Consider the following 26,502-nt stretch of genomic DNA (forward strand, 5'->3'; position numbering starts at 1 on the left):
AACCCCCCAACACACCCTAACGTAACCTCCCAACACCCCCGAACTCAACCCTCCAACACACCCTAACGTAACCTCCCAACATATCGTAACTCAACCCTCCAACGCACCCTAACGTAACCTCCCAACATATCGTAACTCAACCCTCCAACACACCCTAACGTAACCTCCCAACATATCGTAACTCAACCCCCCAACACACCCGAACGTAACCTCCCAACATATCGTAACTCAACCCTCCAACACACCCTAACGTAACCTCCCAACATATCATAACTCAACCCTCCAACACACCCCAACGTAACCTCCCAACATATTGTAACTCAACCCTCCAACACACCCCAACGTAACCTCCCGACATATCGTAACTCAACCCTCCAACACACCCTAACGTAACCTCCCGACATATCGTAACTCAACCCTCCAACACACCCTAACGTAACCTCCCGACATATCGTAACTCAACCCCCCAACACACCCGAACGTAACCTCCCGACATATCGTAACTCAACCCTCCAACACACCCGAACGTAACCTCCCGACATATAGTAACTCAACCCTCCAACACACCCGAACGTAACCTCCCAACATATCGTAACTCAACCCCCCAACACACCCCAACGTAACCTCCCGACATATTGTAACTCAACCCTCCAACACACCCGAACGTAACCTCCCAACATATCGTAACTCAACCCTCCAACACACCCCAACGTAACCTCCCAACATATCTTAACTCAACCCTGCAACACACCCCAACGCAACCTCCCAACATATCTTAACTCAACCCTCCAACACGCCCCAACGTAACCACCCAACATATCGTAACTCAACCCTCCAACACACCTGAACGTAACCTCCCGACATATCGTAACTCAACCCTCCAACACACCCCAACGTAACCACCCAACATATCGTAACTCAACCCTCCAACACACCCTAACGTAACCTCCCAACATATCGTAACTCAACCCTCCAACACACCCTAACGTAACCTCCCAACATATAGTAACTCAACCCTCCAACACACCCTAACGTAACCTCCCAACATATCGTAACTCAACCCTCCAACACACCCTAACGTAACCTCCCAACATATCGTAACTCAACCCTCCAACACACCCTAACGTAACCTCCCAACATATCGTAACTCAACCCTCCAACACACCCTAACGTAACCTCCCAACATATCGTAACTCAACCCTCCAACACACCCTAACGTAGCCTCCCAACATATCTTAACTCAACCCTTTAACACACCCTAACGTAACGCCCGTTTCGCACTCTATCGGAAGACCAATTTCACCCCTTTACTTTCTTTTGAGCTGAAATTACTTCGCACCAACGTTAAACGTTTACCATTAACACACCCGGTAAGGCTTTAAGACTTACTAAAGGCCAGCCACGTCTGCCTGAGCTGTAGATACACCCTGAAGTCCGTCTGGAAGCCAATGTCATAGATGGCGATGTCGCTACCAGGCTTCCCCTTCAGGCTGCTGTACTCCCAGTAACAGTGCCAGATCCCTGAAACCAGGAGAAAAACAGAGGCTTAAAATAACAGACAGGAAAAAGACTCTGTGCCAGGTGCCACTGAGTAACTCTGTAATCTAACCCCATATCCTCTGTAATCTAGCACCAAATCCTATTCACCATCACCCCCTGTGCTCTTTGACCTACATTGGCTCCCAGTCTGACAACACCTCAATTTAAAAATTCTCATCCTTAAGTTCAAATCTCTCCTTGGCCTCACCCCTCCCTATCTCCGTTACCTCCTCCAGCCCTACAACCCTCCGAGATCTCTGCGCTCCTCCAATTCTGGCCTCTTGAACATCCCCGATTTTCTTCGCTCCACCATTGGCGGCCGTGCCTTCAGCTGTCTGGGCCCTAAGCTCAGGAATTCCCTCCATAAACCTCTCCGCCTCTCCCCCTCTCCCCCTCTCCTCCTTTAAGACGCTCCTTAAAACCTACCTCTTTGACCAAGCTTTTGGTCATGTGTCCTAATATCTCCTTATGTGGCTCGGTGTCAAATTTTGTTTGATAATCGCTCCTGTGAAGCGCCTTGGGACAATTTACTACGTTAAAGGGGCTATATAAATGCAAGTTGCTGTAAGCACTGTTAAATAAGGTAGAGTGAACTCAAAATATTACATCAAGGATAAGTCAGGCCAATAGATCAAGCACATAATGCTGCACCGTAGATTGCTAGATCCAGCGTAGCTAGAACGGAGCCATCTAGAGCATGGGCTGAGAAATTACCTATACCTATATCTATATGTGTGGACAGTGCCAGCAATTGTGAGAGCTGGGGAGCAGTGCCTGAGTCACCAGTTGCTCTTCATTGGAATAAAGCCCGGCTTCTCTGAATGAATGACTGAACCGGGAGAGGTAGAGAAAAAAGCAAGAAAGATATACAGTGCTTCTCACAACCTCAGCACATCCCAAAGCTCTTTACAGCCAATGAAGTACTTTATTTTGAAGTGTAGTCCCTGTTGTAACGTAGGGAATAACCAATTTGCGCACAGCAAGATCCCACAAACAGCAATGAGATAATGACCAGATAATCTGTTTTTTTTAGTGATGTTAGTTGAGGGATAAATATTGGCCCAGGACATCGGGGAGAGCTCCCCTGCTCCTCTTCACAATAGTACTGTAGGATCTTTTACGTCCACCTGAGAGGGCAGATGGGGCCTCGGTTTATTGTCTCATTCAAAAGAGGGCACTCCCTCAGTACTGCACTCGCAGTGTCAGCCTGGATTTTGTGCTCATGTCTCTGGAGTGGGACAGTTACCGATTCCTGAGGAGACCTATTTTAGCACAGTTGCTCTGCATGGCAATGCAACAAATCCAAATGAGCATTTGAGCGGGAGAAGGCCGGGGCAGTGATTAACCACATACCCAAGGATAATTATGCTGCTTTGTAGCATGTCTCTGAGACAGTTCTGCTGTGTGGAACCCAAGGTCGGGCGAAAAGACAGTCTTAAACTGTTAACACTCTAAAGCACCAACCTCTCTTGCCATGCAATCACTCAACACCGAAAATGTTTTATAAAAGAGCGACGATGACCATTTTAAGATGGACCCTGATCAGGTGACATTATATTGCCTGGCAGTATGGACCTCAAGGTGTTTAGTTAATGTTAATGCTCAACAAAACCAATTGTAATCGATTGACTAATCAGCCTAAATAACGCTAGTTTCTAACACAACCATTGACCAGATCTAAACTGATTAATTAGTTGGTTAATGATTAAATAAACCAACACAATAAAGTACCACAGGTAGGCTGAGGGCTGAATGACTCGGTTCTAATTATGGAATAACTATAAAGTTAATCTGCAAATTCCAGTGAAATAAAACATTTAACATTTGGTCTATTGCCAATAAAAAAAGGCAGCGAGGAAATTAACTGGTTAGATTTTGCTGCAATTTCTCAGCAACTTGCTTCTCTATAGTGCCTTTAATGTTTTAAAACATCCCAAGGCACTTCACAGGAACGTAATCAGATATAAATTCAAGGTAGGAGACATTAGGACAGGTGACCAAAAGCTTGGTCAAAGAGGTAGATTTTAAGAAGCGTCTTAAAGGAGGAGAGAGAGGTAGAGAGGCGGAGAGGTTTAGGGAGGGAATTCCAGAGCTTAGGGCCCAGACGGAAGAAGCCATGGCCGCCAATGGTGGAGCGATGGGAGTGGGGGGTGGGTTGCACAAGAGGCCAGAATTAGAGGAATATAAGAACATAAGAATATAAGAACTAGGAGCAGGAGTAGGCCACATGGCCCCTCGAGCCTGCTCCGCCATTCAATAAGATTGTAGGTGATCTTCGACCTCAAAACTCCACTTTTCTGCCCGATCTCCATATCCCTTGATTCCCCTAGAGTCCAGAAATATAGCGATCTCAGGCTTGAATATATTCAACGACTCAGCATCCAGAGCCCTCTGGGGTAGAGAATTCCAAAGATTCACAACCTTCTGAGTGAAGAAATTCCTCCTCATCTCAGTCTTAAATGGCCGACCCCTTATCCTGAGACTATGCCACCTAGTTCTAGATTCTCCAGCCAGGGGAAACAACCTCTCAACATCTACCCTGTCAAGCCTCCTCAGAATCTTATATGTTTCAATGAGATCCCCTCTCATTCTTCTAAACTCCAGAGAGTATAGGCCCATTCTACTCAACCTCTCCTCATAGGACAACCCTCTCATCCCAGGAATCAATCTAGTGAACCTTTGTTGTACCGCCTCTAAGGCAAGTATATCCTTCCTTAGATAAGGAGTCTAAAACTGTACAAAGTACTCCAGATGAGGTCTCACCAAAGTCCTATACAATTGTAGTAAGACTTCCTTACTCTCTGTACTCCACCCCCCTTGCAATAAAGACCAACATTCCATTTGCTTTCCTAATTGCTTGCTGTACCTGCATGCTAACTTTTTATGTTTCTTGTACGAGGACACCTAAGTCTCTCTGAACATCAACATTTAATAGTTTCTCACCATTTAAAAAATATTCTGTTTTTCTATTCTTCCTACAAAAGTGAATAATCTCACATTTCCCCACATTATACTACATCTGCCACATTGCCCATTCATTTAACCTGTCTGTATCCCTTTGCAGACTCTTTGTGTCTTCCTCACTGCTTACTTTCCCAGCTAGCTTTGTATCGTCAGCAAACTTGGATACACTACACTCGGACCCTTCATCTAGGTCATTAATATAGATTGTAAATAGCTGAGGCCCAAGCACTGATCCTTGCGGCACCCCACTAGTTATAACCTGCCAACCCGAAAATGACCCGTTCATCCCTACTCTCTGTTTTCTGTCCATTAACCAATCCTCTATCCATGCTAATATATTGCCTCCAACCCCATGAGCCTTTATCTTGAGTAACAACCTTTTATGTGGCACCTTATCGAATGCCTTTTGAAAATCCAAATATACGACATCCACTGGTTCCCCTTCATCTACCCTGTTAGTTACATCCTCAAAAAACTCTAATAGGTTTGTCAAACATGATTTTCCTTTCATAAAACCTTGTTAACTCTGCCTAATCATATTATGATTTTCCAAGTGCTCTGTTACCACTTCCTTAATAATGGATTCTAGCATATTCCTGACGACTGATGTCAGGCTAACTGGCCTGTAGTTTCCCTGTTTTCTCTCTCCCTCCTTTCTTGAATAGCAGGGTCACATTTGGTACCTTCCAATCCACTGGGACCGTTCTAGAATGTAGGAAATTTTGGAAGATCATAACCAATGCATCCACTATCTCTGCAGCCACCTCTTTTAGAACCCTCGGATGTAGGCCATCAGGCCCAGGGGATTTATCAGCTTTTAGTCCCATTAGTTTCTCAAGTACTTTTTCTCTACTGATATTAATTACTTTAAGTTCTTCACTCTCAGCAGATCCTTTGTTTCCCCACTATTTCTGGTATGTTTCTTGTGTCTTCTACTGTGAAGACAGATACAAAATATTTGTTCTACACATCTGCCATTTCCTGATTCCCCATTATAATTTCTCCTGTCTCAGCCTCTAAGGGACCAACGTTTACTTTTGCTACTCTCTTCCTTTTTACCTACTTGTAGAAGCTCTTACAATCCGTTTTTATATTTCTTGCTAGTTTACTTTCATATTCTGTTTTCTCTCTTTTTATCAATTTTTTGGTCGTCCTTTGCTGATTTCTAAAACTCTCCCAATCCTCAGGCTTACTACCCCTCTTGGCAACATTATATAGGCCTCTTCTTTTAATCTGATACTATCCTTAACTTCTTTAGTTAGCCACGGGTGGATCACTTTTCCCATGGAGTTTTTATTTCTCAATGGAATGTATATTTGTTGAGAATGCTGAAATATTTCTTTAAATGTTTACCATTGCTTTTCAACCATTTCCCAATCTACCTTGGCCAACTCGTCCCTCTTACTTATGTAATTGGCTTTATTTAACTTTAAGACTCTAGTTTCTGACTTAAGTACGTCACTCTCAAACTCAATGTGAAATTCTATCATATTATGATCACTCTTCCCCAGAGGATCGCTTACTGTGAGATTACTAATTAACCCTGTCTCATTACATAATAGAAACATAGAAACATAGAAAATAGGAGCAATAGTAGGCCATTCGGCCCTTCGGGCCTGCTCCGCCATTCAAAATGATCATGGCTGATCGTCTAACTCAGTACCCTGTTCCCGCTTTTTCCCCATATCCCTTGATCCCTTTAGCATTAAGAAATATATCTATCTCCTTCTTGAATACATCTAATGACTTGGCCTCCACAGCCTTCTGTGGTAGAGAATTCCACAGGTTCACCACCCTCTGAGTGAAGAAATTTCTCCTCATCTCGGTTCTAAATGGCATACCCCGTATCCTGAGACTGTGACCCCTGGTTCTGGACACCCCAGCCATCAGGAACATCCTCCCTGCATCTAGTCTGTCTGGTCCTGTTAGAATTTTATATGTTTCGATGAGATCACCTCTCATTCTTCTAAACTTTAGTGAATACAGGCCTAGTCGACCCAATCTCTCCTCATACGTCAGTCCTGCCATCCCAGGATCTAACACAAGATCTAAAATAGCCTGTTCCCTGGTTGGTAGCATGAAGGAACGCAGAGATCTCGGAGGGTTGTAGAGCTGGAGAAGCTTACAGAGATAGGGAGGGGCGAGGCCTTGGAGGGATTTGAAAACCAGGATGAGAATTTTAAAATCGAGTCTTTGCCGGACCGAGGGCCACCGTAGGTCAGCGAGCGCAGGGGTGATGGGTGAACGGGACTTGGTGCGAGTTAGGATACAAGCAGCAGGAAATGTCTTTTGAAGGTGAAATTCCTTTGTGAGTCAATGCAAAAATCAGCATGCTGGTTGACTCATAGCACTCGTGCTCGCTTCAAAGTCGCCCTCAAAGTGACTTTGGCGAAGGCCTGAAGCTGGCTGCTTTCCTGCTGAGCACCAGGGGGACCTACCGACAGAAGTTAATTGTCCCTTGTACCACTGGACAAACCCAATCCCCTTTAATAAACCACACGATAGATACCTTTCGGGAAAATACCTTAGGAATCGCCTTAATTGTGCCTTCAAAATAGTGATTAAAACCTTGACCGTTTCCTTGAAGTGTCAGCTGTGTCTCAGTGAGTAGCAGTCTCGCCCCTGAGTCCGAATAATCGTGACTTCAATCCCCACTCCAGAGGCTTGAGAACAAAATCTCGGCTGACCCCAGTCTAGTGCCAAAGGGAGTACTACACAGTTGGAGGTGCGGTCTTTCAGATGAAACATCAAACTGAGCCCTCACAAGATCCCTTGGCACTATTCGAAGAAGAGCAGAGTCGTTCTCCCCAGTGTCCTGTGCCAATAGTTACCCCTCTTCCCCAATGTCACTATAAATAGATTATCTGGTCATTATCACATTGCTGCTTGTGGGATCTTGCTGTGTGCAAATTGGTTCCGACATTACAACAGCGACTGCACTTCAAAAATTACTTCATTGGCTGTGAAGCGCTTTGGGACACCCTGTGGTTGTGAAAGGCGCTATATAAATGCAAGTTCTTTCTTCCTTACGAACAGTGATCGATGAGCACTGTCTCCTCAACTCCTGTGGAGCAGGAGTTAATGGCTTCAGGAAGGAGTAGGGGAAGAAAATGACCAATAAAAACTCACATTCACAAACAGGCTGCCTGCCTGTAACTCTGCCTCAGTGTGGATCCTCAGTGTGCCATATCTGATGACTTTGCTCAGTTAATTTTTCAAGTGACGATAATGCTTACCTGGAGAATTAGGGAAATAATTGGCCACTCGGGAATCTGGTGAGGAATCATTCAGTGTCATTAACCCCTGAGAGGAGTTTCAAGTGAAAGCAGGCCTCAGGACAAGGGACCTATGTACAAAACACTAAAATCTCAGTGGGTAACGCTCTCGCCTCTTGAGTCATGAAGGTCATGGGTTCAAGTCCCACTCCAGAGACTTGAAGACGAAACGCAGGCTGACACTCCCAGCGCAGTACTGAGGGAGTGCTGCACTGTCATGAATGGTGCTGTCGCTCAGAATGAGATATTAATGAGAGGGCCTGGTCTGCCCTCTCAGGTGGACCTAAAAGATCCCGTGCCACTTTTTCAAAGAAGAGCAGGGGAGTTCTCCTCAGTGGCCTGGTCAATATTTATCCCTCAAGCAACATCACTAAAAAACAGATTATCTGGTCATTATCCCATTGCTGTTTGTGGGATCTTGCTGTGCGCAAATTGGCTGTCGTGTTGCCTACATTACAACAGTGACTGCACTTCATTGGATGTAAAGCGCTTTGGGACGTCCTGGGGTTGTGAAAGGCGCTATATAAATGCAATTACTTTCTTCCTTTTCTTTTCACTTACAACATGTCATGTCTCAAATTACTCATAAAAGAGAGAGGATGTTCCCAGGGAGCAGTCAGCAATGCTCTCAGAGGTGATGTTTTACCAGTAAATGTTACGCGGTTATGCTGGACCATCGATTTTCTCAATTACTTATTTTTCGGGCCAAAATCCCATCTGATGTTCTGATCGAATGCCAATCTCTGACACGTGCTTCATGTGTCAGAAACAGAGCTCCAACACGTTTCACGGAATTAAATTTCTGGATTACATCTTTTTTGATGTGTTTCTAAGATATTGAATGTCAGTAGCTGGAGTCTTCAAATTATTTTTTTGGTCCTTCTGAGGAGGAGAGGCAACACACAGATATTATCTGGAGATAACTGTTAGTTCTGCTGCTGAAACCCTCATCCATTTCTTTATTATCTCTGGACTCGACTATTCCAATTCCAATGCTATCCTGGCCGACCTCCCATATTCCACCTCCCATAAATTTCAGCTCATCCAAAACACTGCTGCCCGTATCCTAACTCGCACCAAGTCCCGTTCCCCCATCATCCCTGTGCTCGCTGACCTACATTGACTCCCAGTCCAGCAACGCCTCAATTTAAAAATTCTCATCCTTGTTTTCAATTCCCTAGATGGCCTCGGCCCTGCCTATCTCTGTAAACTCCTCCAACAATACAACCCTCCAACATCTCAGCACTCCTCCAATTCTGGTCTCTTGTCCAGCGCCGATTTCCTTTGCCCCGCCATTGGTGGCCGTGCCTTCAGCTGCTTAGGCCCTAAGCTCTGGAATTCCCTCCCTAATACTCTCCACCTCTCTCTCCTCCTATAAGATTCTCCTTAAAACCTACCTCTTTGACCAAGCTTTTGTTCACCTATCATAGAATCATAGAATTATAGAAAGGTTACAGCACGGAAGGGGGCCATTCAGCCCATCGAGCCCATGCCGGCTCTATGCAAGAGCAAAACAGCTAGTCCCACCAGCCCCCCCCCGCCCTTTCCCCAAAGCCCTGCAAATTTTTTGCCTTCGAGTACTTATCCAGTTCCTTTTGAATCTGCCTCCACCGCCCCCTCAGGCAGTGCATTCCAGATCCTAACCGCTCGCTGTATAAAAAAGTTTTTCCTCATGTCACCTTTGGTTCTTTTGCCAATCACCTTAAATCTATGTCCTCTGGTTCTTGACCCTTCTGCCAATGGGAACAGTTTCTCTCTATCTACTCTGTCTAGACCCTTCATGATTTTGAATTCCTCGATCAAATCTCCTCTCAACCTTCTCTGCTCTGAGGAGAACAAACCCAGCTTCTCCAGTTTATCCACGTAACTGAAGTCCCTCATCCCTGGAACCATTCTAGTAAATCTCTTTTGCACCCTCTCTAAGGCCTTTACATCATTCCTAAAATGCGGTGCCCAGAACTGGACAGTTGTGGCCAAATCAGTGTTTTATAAAGGTTCAACATACCTGCCTTGCTTTTGTATTCTATGCCTATATTTATAAAGCCCAGGATCCCGTATGCTTTTTTAACTGCTTTCTCTACCTGCCCTGCCACCGTCAACAATTCGTGCACATATACCCCCAGATCTCTCTGTTCCTGTACCCCGTTTAGAATTGTACCATTTAGTTTATATTGCCTCTCCTCATTCTTCATACCAAAATGTATCATTTTGCACTTCTCTGCATTAAATTTCATCTGCCATGTGTCCGCCCATGCCACCAGCCTGTCTATATCCTCCTGAAGTCTATCACTATCCTCCTCACTGTTCACTACACTTCCAAGTTTTGTATCATCTGCAAATTTTGAAATTGTGCCCTGCACATCCTGTTCTAATTTCTCCTTATGTGGCTCAGTGTCAAATTTTGTTTGATAATCGTCCCTGTGAAGTGCATTGGGATGTTTTTCTACATTAAAGGCGCTATATAAATGCAAGTTATTGTTTGTTAGTTGTACTGTTCAATCAGAGTCAAATCAGATCAAGTGTTTTTTGGACTGTTACCTCAGGTCTTTGAAATGTTGAATGAACGTGAAACTTGCAGTGCTCATTGTATCTTTGCCAGCAAGTGTTCCCGTGATAGGTTAGATCACAGGGGTCGATTTAAACCTTCGGAAGGTGCATTGCTCCAACCAGTTCTGTCCTAAAATGGAAACTGGGGGTCCTGTGTACGTCAGCGGACCCTGATCTGCATATTAAAAGGGACCTGATGCCCGAAACAGGCTGGCGCATCTGACTCCCGGCGCAGGCCCTTAGAAAAACGGCAGCGGCCAGAGCGTTGGCGTTATCGGGGTGGTGAGCCCACCGATGCCATTTTGAGGCCATTACCGCCTCGCTAACACCAATTTCGGCAAAATTAAAATCAGCCCCATTGCAATTGAGTTATTTTTGGGCCAGAACCCCAACTGATATTTTGATCAAGTTAGGAAACTCCAGGAACAGGAGGAGGCCATTCAGCCCATTGGGCGTGTTCCGCCATTCAATTAGATCATGGCTGATCTGTATCTTAACTCCATTTACCCGCCATAGCTCCATATCCCTCGATACCCTTACTCGACAAAAATCTATCGATCTCAGCCTTGAAAGTTCCAATTGACCCCCAGAATCCTCAACCTTTTGAGGGAGAGAGTTCCAGATTTCCACCATCCTTTGTGTGAAGAAATGCTTCCTGACATCACTTCTAATATGGCCTAGCACTAATTTCAAGATTATGCCCTCTTGTTTTGGACCCCCCCCCCACCAGAGGCAATAGTTTCTCTTTTAAACACCTCGATCAGATCACCCCTCAATCTTCTAGTCTCAAGGGAGCACAAGTCAAGTTTATGCAACCTGCCCTCTTAATTTAGCCCTTTTAGCTCCAGTGTCATTCTGGTTAATCTGTGCTGTACTCCCTCCAAGAATATAAATCTTTCCTGAGATGCGATACTCAAAACATAGATTACAGAGAATATACAGCACAGAAACAGGTGAGGTGAGAGTGACTGCCCTTGACATCAAGGCAGCATTTGACCGAGTGTGGCACCAAGGAGCCCCAGTAAAATTGAAGTCAATGGGAATCAGGGGGAAAACTCTCCAGTGGCTGGAGTCATACCTAGCACAAAGGAAGATGGTAGTGGTTGTTGGAGGCCAAGCATCTCAGCCCCAGGGCATTGCTGCAGGAGTTCCTCAGGGCAGTGTCCTAGGCCCAACCATCTTCAGCTGCTTCATCAATGACCTTCCCTCCATCATAAGGTCAGAAATGGGGATGTTCGCTGATGACTGCACAGTGTTCAGTTCCATTCGCAACCCCTCAGATAATGAAGCAGTCCGAGCCTGCATGCAGCAAGACCTGGACAACATCCAGGCTTGGGCTGATAAGTGGCAAGTAACATTCGCGCCAGATAAGTGTCAGGCAATGACCATCTCCAACAAGAGAGAGTCTAACCACCTCCCCTTGACATTCAACGGCATTACCATCGCCGAATCCCCCACCATCAACATCCTGGGGGTCACCATTGACCAGAAACTTAACTGGACCAGCCATATAAATACTGTGGCTACGAGAGCAGGTCAGAGGCTGGGTATTCTGCGGTGAGTGACTCACCTCCTGACTCCCCAAAGCCTTTCCACCATCTACAAGGCACAAGTCAGGAGTGTGATGGAATACTCTCCACTTGCCTGGATGAGTGCAGCTCCAACAACACTCAAGAAGCTCGACACCATCCAAGATAAAGCAGCCCGCTTGATTGGCACCCCATCCACCACCCTAAACATTCACTCCCTTCACCACCGGTGCACAGTGGCTGCAGTGTGTACCATCCACAGGATGCACTGCAGCAACTCGCCAAGGCTTCTTCAACAGCACCTCCCAAACCCGTGACCTCTACCACCTAGAAGGACAAGAGCAGCAGGCACATGGGAACACCACCACCTGCACATTCCCCTCCAAGTCACACACCATCCCGACTTGGAAATATATCGCCGTTCCTTCATTGTCGCTGGGTCAAAATCCTGGAACTCCCTTCCTAACAGCACTGTGGGAGAACCTTCACCTCACGGACTGCAGCGGTTCAAGAAGGCGGCTCACCACCACCTTCTCAAGGGCAATTAGGGATGGGCAATAAATGCCGGCCTTGCCAGCGACGCCCACATCCCGTGAACGAATAAAAAAAATTTTAAAAACAGGCCATTTGGCCCAACTGGTCCGTGCCGGTGTTTATGCTCCACACGAGCCTCCTCCCACCCCTACTTCATCTCACCCTATCAGCATATCCTTCTATTCCTTTCTCCCTCGTGTGTTTATCTAGCTTCCCCTTAAATGCACCTATTCTATTCAACTCAACTACTCCTTGTGGTAACAAGTTCCACATTCTCACCACTCTCTGGGTAAAGAAGTTTCTCCTGAATTCCCTATTGGATTTATTAGTGACTATCTTATATTTATGGCCCCAGGTTTTGGTCTCCCCCACAAGTGGAATCATCTTCTCTACATCTACCCCATTGAATCCCTTCATAATTTTAAAGACCTCTATCGGGTCGCACCTCAGCCTCCTCTTTTCTAGAGAAAAGAGCCCCAGCCTTTCCTGATGAGGATATTCTCTCAGTTCTGGTACCATCCTTGTAAATCTTCTCTGATGCCTCTATATCCTCTTCATAATATGGAGACCAGAACTGTGCACAGTACTCCAAGTGCGGTCTAACCAAGGTTCAATACCGAACGCAATACTGTACAACCAAAGCTTCACTTCCTCATTTCTGTATTCCAACTGGTCTCGGAAATAAGCTATTTTTGACATGCAAGTCAGGAAACAACTCTGTCCAAGGCAATGGATGGTTCCAGTTCGCGGATCATGTGCATTTTTGGGCACTCGATCATCGGAATGACATTAAAGCCATAGAGATGTACAGCATCAGATTAATCAGGATAAAACCGCGGATGAGGAGTGATACGTATGAGGAGACACTCGCGATAGGGGGACTATTTGCACCGAAGCAGAGAAGGCAAAGAGGAGATTTAATAGAGGTTTTTAAAATTATGAAGGGACTATTTTGGTCTGGTTGGAGCATCAGAAATAATGAGTCATCAATTTAAAATTGTCACTAAGGGAGTGAGGGGAACGGCTGGGAGACTGAGGGGGTAATTTTGACTTTGGGCGACATCACATTAGCCGCCACTGAAAGTACATCTCTCCCGATTCTCATTTTCACTGAAGTCAAAGGAAATGAAAATTGGGACCGATGTATAAAAGGCAACAGATCCGCTATCGTCCCTTTTACAGTGATTTATAAAGGTTTAGCATAACTTCCTTGCTTTCGTACTTCAGTGTTAAAGAAAGGAATGAAGTCAACCGCTCTTCGATGACTAACCAAATTCTGCAAAGTTCAAAACGTCAACACTTTCTCACCTTTTCATAACCTTTCTTCACATGAGCTTTCGAAAGGGGAATTGGATCTATGCTAGAAAAGGGAAAATTTGCAGGACTATGACGAAAAAGGGGGGGGAGTGGGACCAATTGGATACCTCTTTCAAAGAGCTGGCACAGGCACGATAGGTCGAATGGCCTCCTTCTGTGCTGTTTGATTCTATGATTCTATGAACACCTTGTGTAAACCTTCGTCAGTTCTGTCACCGACTTCGCAACTTCACAAAATCAGGCCACGGGACGTGTCTAACCAAAGGAAAAATCTGCTCTGGGTGCAATTACAGTTCAATGTGAGGGAATGTTTGTGTTGTTTCCCAGCTTCCTGGATCCAATTTCCTGTCGATTAACAGCCGAGTACTTGTGAAAGTGGAGATGACAGATTGTATCTGTAGGCGTGAACAGGTGGCAGGGAGCTGATTTCTAAAGTGTCGAGTGAAAATGTGTTTCAGGTACTCGAGACTACCAAAGGCTGGGGGAGCAACATTGAGCTGAGGCTTGTGGGCAAAAAGCAGCCCGAGCAAACCGGCCCAGAGAGCCCAGGCATCACCATGTTTATTTGGAGAGAGAGAGAGAAAGAAAGAAAGAAAGTGAGAAAGAGATACTTGCATTTCTATAGCACCTTTAACGACCTCAGGACAACCCAAAGCACTTTACAACCAATTAAGTTCTTTGTTGTAATGTGGGAAATACCGAAGCCAATTTGCTCACAGCAAGTTCCTATAAACAGCAATGTGATAACAACCAGATCCCCTGCTCTTCTTCGAAATCATGCATGGGATCTTTTACATCCACCTGAGAGGGCAGACGGGGTCTCGGTTTAACGTCTCATCCAAAAGACGGCACCTCCGACAGTGCAGCACTCCCTCAGTACTGCACTGGAGAGTCAGCCTGGATCTCAAGTCTCTGGTGTGATACTTGAACCCACAGTATTCTGACTCAGAGACAAAAGTGCTACCACTGAGCCACGGCTAACAGGCTCGGGAGGAACAGGAGACTTTGGACCTATGGTTCCCAAAGCTCTCCCCCACTGGGGGTTTTCCTCACCTCATGCCTGGGTCTGTCGGAGACTCATTGATAGAGATTGATTGCTGTGATTGGTCAACAATTAATGCTCTTTTAAATATCTTTTTTTAAAATTCATTCTCGGAATGCGGGCGTTGCTGGCGAGGCCGGCATTTATTGCCCATCCCTAGTTGCCCCTTGATGGGCCTTCTTCTTGAACCGCTGCAGTCCGTGTGGTGAAGGTTCTCCCACAGTGCTGTTTGGTCGGGAGTTCCAGGATTTGGACCCAGCAACGATGAAGGAACGGCCGATATATTTCCAAGTCGGGATGGTGTGTGACTCGGAGGGGAACGTGCAGGTGGTGTTGTTCCCATGCACCTGCTGCCCTTGTCCTTCTAGGTGGTAGAGGTCGCAGGTTTCGGAGGTGCTGTCGAAGAAGCCTTGGCGAGTTGCTGCAGTGCATCCTGTGGATGGTACACACTGCAGCCACTGTGCACCGGTGGTGAAGGGAGTGAATGTTTAGGGTGGTGGATGGGGTGCCAATCAAGCGGGCTGCTTTGTCCTGGATGGTGTCGAGCTTCTTGAGTGTTGTTGGAGCTGCACTCATCCAGGCAAGTGGAGACTATTCCATCACACCCCTGACTTGTAAGTGACGGAAAGGCTTTGAGGAATCAGGAGGTGAGTCACTCGCCGTAAAATACCCAGCCTCAGCCTCTGACCTGTTCTGGCAGCTACCTAATGCATGACTCCCAAAGAAAGGCAAATGGATCAGGCTGGTCTACGTACAATTGCACACACTGATATAGGCACAATAAAATTACTAACACAGAGAGGTGATACTTACCGTAACCAATCACCCCGATAACGGCGAAGATGACAAACCAGAAGAGGACCCCAGCTGTAAAGCGGAGCAGGAGGATGAACACCAAACTCACCACCATGGCAATGACCAGCCCACTATAAACAAAAACACAGTCAAAATTAGGGAAAGGAGTCAACTGGGGGGAGAAAAAAACTATTTCCACTGATCAGAGGAGATTTACTAGAACGGTACCAGGGATGGGGAACTTCAGTTATGTGGAGAGACTGGAGAAACTGGGATTGTTCTCCTTAGAGCAGGGAAGTTTAAGGGGAGATTTAATAGAGGTGTTTTGATGGAATAAATAAGGAGAATCTGTTTCCACTGGCAGGAGGGTCGGTAACCAGAGGATTAAGGTAATTGCCAAAAAAAATCCAGAGATGAGATGAGGAGAATTTTTTTTACACAGCGAGTTGTTCTGATCGGGAATGCGCTGCCTGAAAGGGCGGGGGAAGCAGATTCAATAATAACTTTCAAAAGGGAATATAAAAGGAAAAATTTGCAGGGCTATGGGGAAAGAGCAGGGGAGTGGGACTAATAGGATAGCTCTTTCAAAGAGCCAGCACAGGCATGATGGGCCGAATGGCCTCCTTCTGCACTCTACGATGACCAAAAGAAGAAAGGGAGAGTTGAGGAGAATTTATCTTTTGCAGAGGGTTGTCAGGACATGGGATGTCCTACCAGGAACGGCGGTGGAAGTAGAATCCGTCATAACTTCCAAAAAGGAAGAGGATAAATACTTCAAGAAGACATCTTTGAAAGGGTGTGGGGAAGGTCTGGCTGAGATGTGGTGATCCTCCGCTGAGAGAGAGAAGACTCTGCTTCTGTGAATCGGAATTAAAGGAAGAACTTGCATTTATACAGTGCCTTTCACGATCTCAGGACGTCCCAAAACGATTTACAGCTAATGAAGTACTTTTGAAGTGCAGTCACTGCTGTAATGTAGGAAACGTGGCAGCCAATTTGCGCACAGCAAGGTCCCACAAACAGCAATTGGTCGCACTCTCAGCACCGAGTCCAGAGGTTGTGGGTTCAAGTCCCGCTCCAGAGACTTGAGCACATAATCCAGGCTGACAGTCCCAGTGCAGCACTGAGGGAGTGCAGCACTGTCGGAGGTGCCGTCTTTCGAATTGAGACATTTAACCAAAGCCCCGTCCGCCCTCTCAGTTGCATGTAAGAGATCCCATGGCTCTATTCGAAGGAGAGCAGGGGAGTTCTCCCTCAACCAACATCACTAAAACACAGATTGTCTGGTCATTATCACAGTGCTGTTTGTGGGATCTTGCTGTGCACGAATTGGCTGATGCGTTTCCTACATTGCAATAGTGACTACACTTCAAATGTAATTCATTGGCTGTAAAATGGTTTGGGACATCCTGAGGTCGTGAAAGACGCTGTAGAAATGCAAGTCTTTCTATTTTTCTTTCAAGTGAAAAAAACAGAGAAGTTAGAACATAAGAAATAGGAGCAGGAGTAGGCCAATCGGCCCCTCGAGCCTGCTCCGCCATTCAATAAGATCATGGCTGATCTGATCCTAACCTCAAATCTAAATTCATGTCCAATTTCCTGCCCGCTCCCCGTAACCCCTAATTCCCTTTACTTCTAGGAAACTGTCTATTTTTGTTTTAAATTTATTTTTATTTAGGGGTGAGACGGGAACTCTTTTTTTCTGGAACTTTCTTATTCAAAGGGTTAAGGAGTTACATGTTAAAAAAGAAGTTACATTTCAACATACAACACCTTATCATATGTCTCTGAACCATCCCAAAGCACTTTACGGAGAAAGAATTACATTATATGTGGATCAATACGAAAGCCATTTTGCACACAAGTTGAGATGAATGAACAGCTAAATTTTTCATGCAAAGGGTCGTGGGAATCTGGAACTCTCTCCCCCAAAAAGTTGTGGATGCTGGGGGACGATTGGAGCTTTCATGACTGAGATCGACAGATCTTTGATGGCTATGTGTATTGAGGGATAGAATCATAGAATCATAGAAGTTTACAACATGGAAACAGGCCCTTCGGCTCAATATGTCCATGTCGCATAGTTTATACCACTAAGCTAGTCCCAATCTGGACCAAATGTGGGTAAATGGGGTTGAGGTACAGAGAAGCCATGACCTTGATTGAATTGTGGAGCAGGCTCGAGGGGCTGAATGGCCTCCTCCTGTCTCTATGGAAGGACAAGGCAAATCAAAACTGATTTCTACCTCATTTTTGGGCCTCCCTCTAACTCTGCTGCCCGTATCCTAACTCTCACCAAGTCTCGTTCACCCATCATCCATGTGCTCGGTGACCTACATTGGCTCCCGTTCCACCCACGTCTCAATTTTAAAATTCTCGTCCTTGTTTTCAAATCCCTCCCTGGCCTCGCCCCTGCCTATCTCTTTAACTTCCTCCAGCCCTACAACCCTCCGAGATCTCTGCGCTCCTCCAATTCTGGCCTCTTGCGTATCCCCGATTTTAATCGCTCCACCATTGGCGGCCGTGCCTTCAGCTGCCTAGGCCCTAAGCTCTGGAATTCCCTCCCTAAATGGTCTTCACCTCTCTACCTCTCTCTCCTCCTTTAAGACGCTCCTTAAAACCTACCTCTTTGACCAAGCTTTTGGTCACCTGTCTTAATATCTCCTAATGTGGCTCGATGTCAAACTTTGCTTGAAAATCGCTCCTGTGAAGCACCTTGGGATGGTTTACTACATTAAAGGGGCTATATAAATGCAAGTTGTTGTTGATCCAGAGATGCGTCCTGCCCCAAGCTGGAATGATGGACCCTAACAGTTTTAATGGTGCCAATATTTGCGCAGTCACTTGTATCTAACAAAAGGCATCGATCATCCCATTCATGCACTAAAACTGAAAAACTAAGACCCAAGTGTTATGGCAAACATGGATTGAAGAATCTGACCGACTTTAAAATGTGTCAACTCTGTGACCCCATTGCTGTAATCCTCCCCGGTGTTTAATTACCAGAGTTTTTCTAGTGAGGTTATTCAAGTAGAAACACAGAGCTGGCAGATAAGCTGGTGTCACTTGTGACTGATACATACCGATAATCACAGACAGCGATATTACGACACGACAAAGGGTCGTGTGACATTGTGTAGAAAACCAAGGGAGCGCAAGTTAATTTAGACTGTGCAACCAAACCCGAGCAACTTTAGTGCCTCCTTAATCAGTACTTACATTAAAATCCAGTACCAGGAATTGGTGTAGTCTTCAAAAATCTTCATCCCAACCTCCCTGGCATCGAGAACATGATTTATTCCACTGCAAGAAATTGAAAGCACATTACGTCCTGCACTGATCCATTTGTCATCGTCCACTGTGGGTGCCAGTTTAACGAGGCAGCTCATTACAGCTCGATGCAAGAGAGTGGGTTAATAATGCTTCCATGTTAAAAGCATGGCATTAGATGTGGCTGTAGCAGGTACATTACATTGCATTCAGCTAAAATACAGTACTGGCCTTTAGCAGTTAGCTTGTTTGACAATTCAGACACAGCAGACTGAATTTGTTTTCAACATTTTCTGTCGATGACCTGCTGTTTGGAATGAATTTCATTACAATGCCCACTTGAGTAAATGAATAAAGAGCTTGCAATTCTACAGTGCCTTTCACGACCTCAGGACGTCCCAGGCACTTTAAAGCCAATGAAGTACTTTTCTGAAGTGCAGTCATTGTTGTAAATGTAGGAAACGCGGCAGCCAATTTGTGCACAGCAAGATCCCACAAACAGCAATGAGATAAATGGCCAGATAATCTGTTTTCTAGTGATGTTGGTTGTGAATAAATATTGGCCAAGACACCGGGGAGAACTCCCCTGCTCTTCTTCGAAAAGTGCCCATGGGATCTTTTACGTCCACCTGAGAGGACAGACGTTTAATGTCTCTTTCAAAAGACGGCACCTCTGCCAGTGCAGCGTTCCCTCAATACTGCCCCTCAGACAGTGCAGCACTCCTTCAGTGCTGCACTGGGAGTGTCAGCCTGGATTATGGGCTCAAGTCTCTGGAGTGGGACTTGAACCCACGACCTTCGTGGCTCAAAGGAAAGAGTGCTACCCAATGATCCACGGCTGACAATAACTAACTTGCCCCATTTGCATTTTTAATCGGCACGTCGGACCATTCTTTGCGTGCCGAGATTGACCAATCCCTGCAGATTTTTCTATCAAACCAAGGCGGAGCAAGCATTATGGGTTGGACAAAAGGTAGCAACATGGGTAAAGATACAGCACGGAACGAGGACATTCGGCCCATCGTGCCTGAGCCGGCTCTCCTGTGCTGTAGGATTCTATGAAAGAGGGTTACTTAGCCAAGGCGTGTGCGCACTGAGCTCCCCCTAGCAAGGAGTTACGGCCTTCAAGAGAGAAGAGGAGAAAAATCGATGAAAAAAGAACTGGTTGAGAGGTTTCCATTCAATAATAGTTAATCTCAGACAAGGCCCGTCATTGAAGTCGAACGATATGCTGAGGCTGGATTATTATTAGTGAGTAAATCTAAGTAACTATTCCCACATTGGTCTGGTGCTGGCAGAAATGCTATTAGGACCTAGATGGTCTGAAGAGAAATTGGGATGGATTGAGATTCTATGAAGCTGAAATCTAAGAGCCTATTTTCCATAGAATGCCCAACAGAATGTGAAATCAATGGCACAGGAGACTTCAGACGGTTATCAGAACTTTCCGGTTTCTTCTGGGTATTCTTGAGCAAGTTTGAGAGTTGTAGTGAAGAATTCGTTGAACGAATGGGGTAGGATTTTCTCCCAAGCCAGAAACACAAATATCGGCCAGGAATTTCCTCAGAACTCAACCCTCCCTTAGGGTCGCCAACCCTCCAGGATTGTCCTGGAGTCTCCAGGAATAATCTCCCGGACACTGCTGTGAGCAACTCCAGGAGAAAAATCACAGCAGCATTAAAAAAAAATTGTAGGTTTTTTTTGCATTTTGTTTGAATGCTTTCCTTTATTAGAAATATTGGAGACGGGCAAATAGGGTTGTCTGACTGACAGTCAGGATTAAACCAATTGGGTAACAAAGAATCTGTTCGCTTTCCAATTGGCCGTGGGTAGGCAGAGTGCCTGGAGGATGGACCAATGGCAGGAGCATTTGGAGGCAGGACGATTTGAGGCGCGAGGTCATGTGATGAAAGCTCCAGGCATACACCCAACCAGAGTTGGCAACCCCTCCCTCACTCCGATTACCGTATCCTTGCCGGAGGTTACTGTGGTGGAACGGGAGCAGATCCAAGGAAATTCCTGGCCATTGTTCTTTAAATTATTGTAGTCATAGAATCATAGAATCATAGAAGTTACAACATGGAAACAGGCCCTTCGGCCCAACATGTCCATGTCGCCCAGTTTATACCACTAAGCTAGTCCCAATTGCCTGCACTTGGCCCATATCCCTCTATACCCATCTTACCCATGTAACTGTCCAAATGCTTTTTAAAAGACAAAATTGTACCCGCCTCTACTACTGCCTCTGGCAGCTCGTTCCAGACACTCACCACCCTTTGAGTGAAAAAATTGCCCCTCTGGACCCTTTTGTATCTCTCCCCTCTCACCTTAAATCTATGTCCCCTCGTTATAGACTCCCCTACCTTTGGGAAAAGATTTTGACTATCGACCTTATCTATGGCCCTCATTATTTTATAGACTTCTATAAGATCACCCCTTAACCTCCTACTCTCCAGGGAGTAGGAGGTTAAGGGGTGATCTTATAGAAGTGGTTAGATTACTGGACTAGTAATCCAGAGGCCTGGACTAATAATCCAGTAGAACGTGAGTTCAAATCTCACCAGGGCAGTTTGAGAATTTGAATTCAGTTTAACAAAAAAATCTGGTCTCAGTAAAAGTGACCACGAAGCTGTTGGATTGTCATAAAAACCCAACTGGTTCACTAACGTCCTTTAGGGATGGAAACCTGCCGTCCTTACCCGGTCTGTATGTGACTCCTGTCCCACACCAACGTGGTTGATTCTTAACTGTCCTCTGAAGTGGCCGAGCGAGACACTCAGTTGCATCAAACCACAACACTGCAGTGGTTCAAGAAGAAGGCCCAGCACCACCTTCTCAGGGCAACTAGAGATAGACAAAAATGGCGGCCTTGCCAGCGACAACCCACATGCCGAGAACAATAAAAAAAGTGGGTTCAGATAAAAACAGCCCTTCAGATCTCAACACTTCTGAAATACCAACCCTACTGTCTTCCCATTTCAGCTTGAAGACCCATCCGTACTGGCAGAAGGACCTCACCCAACTGATGGCCACCCCGCCCCCGAGAAGACAGCACTCCCCCAGCGCTATACTAAAGTGTCGGCTTAGATTATGTGCCGTAGTCATGACCTTCTGACTCAAAGAAAGAAAGAAAATCACCTTTCACAACCTCAGGACGTCCCGAAGCACTTTACAGCCAATAAAGTACGTTCTGAAGTGTAGTCACTGTTGCAATGTAGAAAAGGCGGTAGCTAATTTGCGCACAGCAAGATCCCACAAAACAGCAATGTGATAATGACCAGGTCACCTGTTCAGATACTCAGAGACAAGAGAGCTACCAACTGAGGCGGGCTGCCTTCACGGCCGCAGCCATCTCAGCTCTTCAGAGTAAATACTCCTGATAATAGTCATGGCAAGGACACTAAGTACAAACAAAGCCCAGTGTTGGTGTAATGCAGCCATGTGAACAAAGCTATCGGAGCAGACAGATCGCAGGATAGCTAAGAGAACAGCTTTAATGGTTTAGCTTATAAGCATCTAATAGTAACTTCTTCATCGGGAAACATTGCAATGGTGCGACAAGTCAGGTGTTAGTTACAACGCTCCTATGTCAGACACCAACTTTCACTCAGTTGGAATTTAGAATACAGAGAAAAGTTAACCTCTAAATCTGGAACTAGTACCGCCTACTTACATAGAAATTACAGCACAGGAACAGGCCATTCGGCCCAATCGGTGTTTATGCTCCACACGAGCCTCTTCCCAATCTACTTACTTCATCTCACCCTATCAGCATATCCTTCTATTCCTTTCTCCCTCATGTGTCTATCCAGCTTCCCCTTAAATGCATCTATGTTATTCACCTCAACTACTCCTTGTGGTAGCAAGTTCCACTTTCCAACCACTCTCTGGGTAAAGAAATTCCTCCTGAATTCCCTATTGGATTCATTAGTGACTATCTTATATTTATGGCCCCTAGTTCTGGTCTCTCCCGCAAGTGGGGGACATCTTCTCTATGCCTACCCTATCAAACCCCTTTCATCATTATGAGGTCACCCCTCAGCCTTCCCTTACCATCTCGGAATACTCAAATTACAAACCGCTGCTTCACATTTTCTCGCCAGCTCGGTTTGCATGAGGAAGGACCACCTGAACTTCTCCTTCCAGAAAACCAACCCCCCTCGTCTCCCCGTTGCAGCGTCCGGGTGTTTGTCAGTCCGTCCCCACTCCCACCTCAACCTGGTTGCTCATGTATCGGAGGGAGTCTCAGCACAAAAGGCAGTGATTTCAGCCACTGTGTATTCAGAGGTTATGATGTGGAGATGCCGGTGATGGACTGGGGTTGACAATTGTAAACAATTTTACAACACCAAGTTATAGTCCAGCAATTTTATTTTAAATTCACAAGCTTTCGGAGATTTTCTCCTTCCTCAGGTAAATGTTTCAAGATCTCCTTGAAGCCTACGCATTTATACATATTGAATAATACATGGTGTTTACAGACTGCCCCTGCAACTGCCCGTTGCCAAGGCAATCACCGTGTTCAGACAGAGAGGTGTCATCTGCAGAACCCCCGAATACACATTCAACAAAAAAACAAACAGGGAAAAAAAACAGAGAAAAAAAAACACAGAGAGAGGCAGAAACATCCGGAAGGCAGAGAGAGCCAGCAAATGACCCATTATATTAAAAACAGATAACATTTGTTCGCTGGTGGGGTAACGTGTAGCGTGACATGAACCCAAGATCCCGGTTGAGGCCGTCCTCATGGGTGCGGAACTTGGCTATCAAAGCATCCTACGCATTCTCATCCCACGTAATCCCCGCGTGGGAGACTTCTACTGCCTCCCAAAGATACACAAAGCCAACACACCCGGACGTCCCATCGTATCAGGCAACGGAACCCTGTGTGAGAACCTCTCTGGATACATCGAGGGCATCCTGAAACCCATCGTACAGGGAACCCCCAGCTTCTGTCGCGACACTACAGACTTCCTACAAAAACTCAGTACCCACGGACCAGTTGAACCAGGAACACTTCTCACCACGATGGACGTCTCGGCACTATACACCAGTATCCCCCACGATGACGGCATCGCTGCGACAGCATCAATACTCAACACCAACAACAGCCAATCTCCGGAAGCCATCCTACAACTCATCCGCTTCATCCTGGATCACAATGTCTTCACCTTCGATAACCAGTTCTTTACCCAAACACACGGAACAGCCATGGGGACCAAATTCGCACCCCAATACGCCAACATTTTCATGCACAAGTTCGAGCAGGACTTCTTCACTGCACAAGACCTCCAACCAACACTATACACCAGATACATCGACGACATTTTCTTTCTATGGACCCACGGCAAGGAATCACTAAAGAGACTACACGATAACATCAACAAGTTCCATCCCACCATCAAGCTCACCATGGACTACTCCTCAGAATCAGTTTCTTTCTTGGACACACGAATCTCCATCAAAGACGGGCACCTCAGCACCTCACTCTACCGCAAGCCCACGGACAACCTCACGATGCTCCACTTTTCCAGCTTCCACCCTAACCACGTCAAAGAGGCCATCCCCTATGGACAGGCCCTGCGAATACACAGGGTCTGCTCAGACGAGGAGGAACGCGATGGACACCTACAGACGCTGAAAGACGCCCTAGTAAGAACGGGATATGACGCTCGACTCATCGATCGACAGTTCCGACGGGCCACAGCAAAAAATCGCATAGACCTCCTCAGGAGACTAACACGGGACGCAACCAACAGAGTACCCTTTGTCGTCCAGTACTTCCCCGGAGCGGAGAAACTACGCCATGTTCTCCGCAGCCTTCAACATGTCATCAATGAGGACAAACACCTCGCTATGGCCATCCCCACACCTCCACTACTCGCCTTTAAACAGCCACCCAACCTCAAACAGACCATCGTTCGCAGCAAACTACCCAGCTTTCAAGAGAACAGCGTCCACGACGCCACACAACCCTGCCACGGTAACCTCTGCAAGACATGCCAGATCATCGACACAGATACCACCATCACACGAGATGACACCACCCACCAGGTGCATGGTTCATACTCCTGTGACTCGGCCAACGTTGTCTACCTCATACGTTGCAGGAAAGGATGCCCCAGAGCATGGTACATTGGCGAGACCATGCAGACGCTGCGACAACGGATGAACGGACACCGCGCAACAATCGCCAAACAGGAGGGTTCCCTCCCAGTCGGGGAACACTTCAGCAGTCATGGACATTCATCCACCGACCTTCGGGTAAGCGTACTCCAAGGCGGCCTTCGAGACACACGACAACGCAAAATCGTCGAGCAGAAATTGATAGCCAAGTTCCGCACCCATGAGGACGGCCTCAACCGGGATCTTGGGTTCATGTCACGCTACACGTTACCCCACCAGCGAACAAATGTTATCTGTTTTTAATATAATGGGTCATTTGCTGGCTCTCTCTGCCTTCCGGATGTTTCTGCCTCTCTCTGTGTTTTTTTTTCTCTGTTTTTTTTCCCTGTTTGTTTTTTTGTTGAATGTGTATTCGGGGGTTCTGCAGATGACACCTCTCTGTCTGAACACGGTGATTGCCTTGGCAACGGGCAGTTGCAGGGGCAGTCTGTAAACACCATGTATTATTCAATATGTATAAATGCGTAGGCTTCAAGGAGATCTTGAAACATTTACCTGAGGAAGGAGAAAATCTCCGAAAGCTTGTGAATTTAAAATAAAATTGCTGGACTATAACTTGGTGTTGTAAAATTGTTTACAATTATTCAGAGGTTGCCAACCCTCCAGGATTGTCCCTGGAGTCTCCAGGAATTAAAGATTAACCCCCAGGACACTGCTGCGAGCAAAAACTCAGAGGAGAAAAAAAAATTGTGTTTCTTTTAAAATTTTCTTTCAACACTTTTGTGTATCAGTTATAAAAATATTGGACGGGGGGAGAAAAAGAGGTGTTTGAGTGACAGTCAATGTCATCCAGTCGGGTAATGAAGAGTCTGTTGGCTTTCCGATTGGCTGGGAAGGCGGGGTATCGTGTGGATGGACACGTCAGGTGACCAATGGCAGGAGTATGGGGGTGAGGCACCGCGAGGATGGACATATCAGGTGATCAATGGCAGGAATGTGGGGGTGGGGCCCCGCGAGGATGGACATATCGAGCAACCAATGGCAGGAGTGTAGGGGCGGGGGGGGCGGCAGGAGGTCATGTGATGAAATATGTCCAACCAGAGATGGCAACCCTGTGTATACTGTCGGTGGTAACCCCTGTTCCTGGGAGACATCTTGCATACAGTATAGAGAGGACACAAGCCCAGCCATTAGCACTGGGAGGGCATTGTCGAGAGACACAGCGACCTGGTCCAGTGCTATAGCAGTTGGACTTGGGTAGAAATTCATTGAGCAAGTGGTCAATCTGTGGAACAAGCTCCCTTGCGAGACGGTGGGAGCAGATGGTACTGATTCATTCAAATGCAAATTAGATAGGTTGCTTTCAGAAAAAACATTTTGGAATGCAGCGTACGAGTAATTTGAGACATGACATGCGGTAAGTGTTTCATACTCGGGAGAAACAGGTGACATTAGACCTAGCTGTATGACCTGTTGCTCAGTGGGCAGCACGCTCACCTCTGAGATAGAAGTTCATGGGTTCAAGTCCCACTCCAGAGACTTGAGCACAAAATCCAGGCTAACA

General features: G+C 46.2%; 1 protein-coding gene across 5 annotated transcripts in view; it reads right to left on the minus strand.

The window, feature by feature from the left end:
* Nucleotides 1–26,502, minus strand: part of LOC137325085 (choline transporter-like protein 5) — a 355,604-nt gene that overhangs the window by 49,887 nt on the left and 279,215 nt on the right. For all 5 annotated transcript variants that reach the window (XM_067989790.1, XM_067989793.1, XM_067989791.1 and 2 more), the window contains 3 exons: nt 18,762–18,845; nt 15,561–15,673; nt 1,390–1,521 (listed from right to left, as the gene is read on the minus strand). In XM_067989790.1, the coding sequence (XP_067845891.1) occupies nt 1,390–1,521; nt 15,561–15,673; nt 18,762–18,845 (329 nt within the window). The remainder of the gene's footprint in view (nt 1–1,389; nt 1,522–15,560; nt 15,674–18,761; nt 18,846–26,502) is intronic.

Source organism: Heptranchias perlo, chromosome 9 (genome assembly GCF_035084215.1).
Source record: "Heptranchias perlo isolate sHepPer1 chromosome 9, sHepPer1.hap1, whole genome shotgun sequence".
Taxonomy (NCBI): Eukaryota; Metazoa; Chordata; class Chondrichthyes; order Hexanchiformes; family Hexanchidae; genus Heptranchias; species Heptranchias perlo.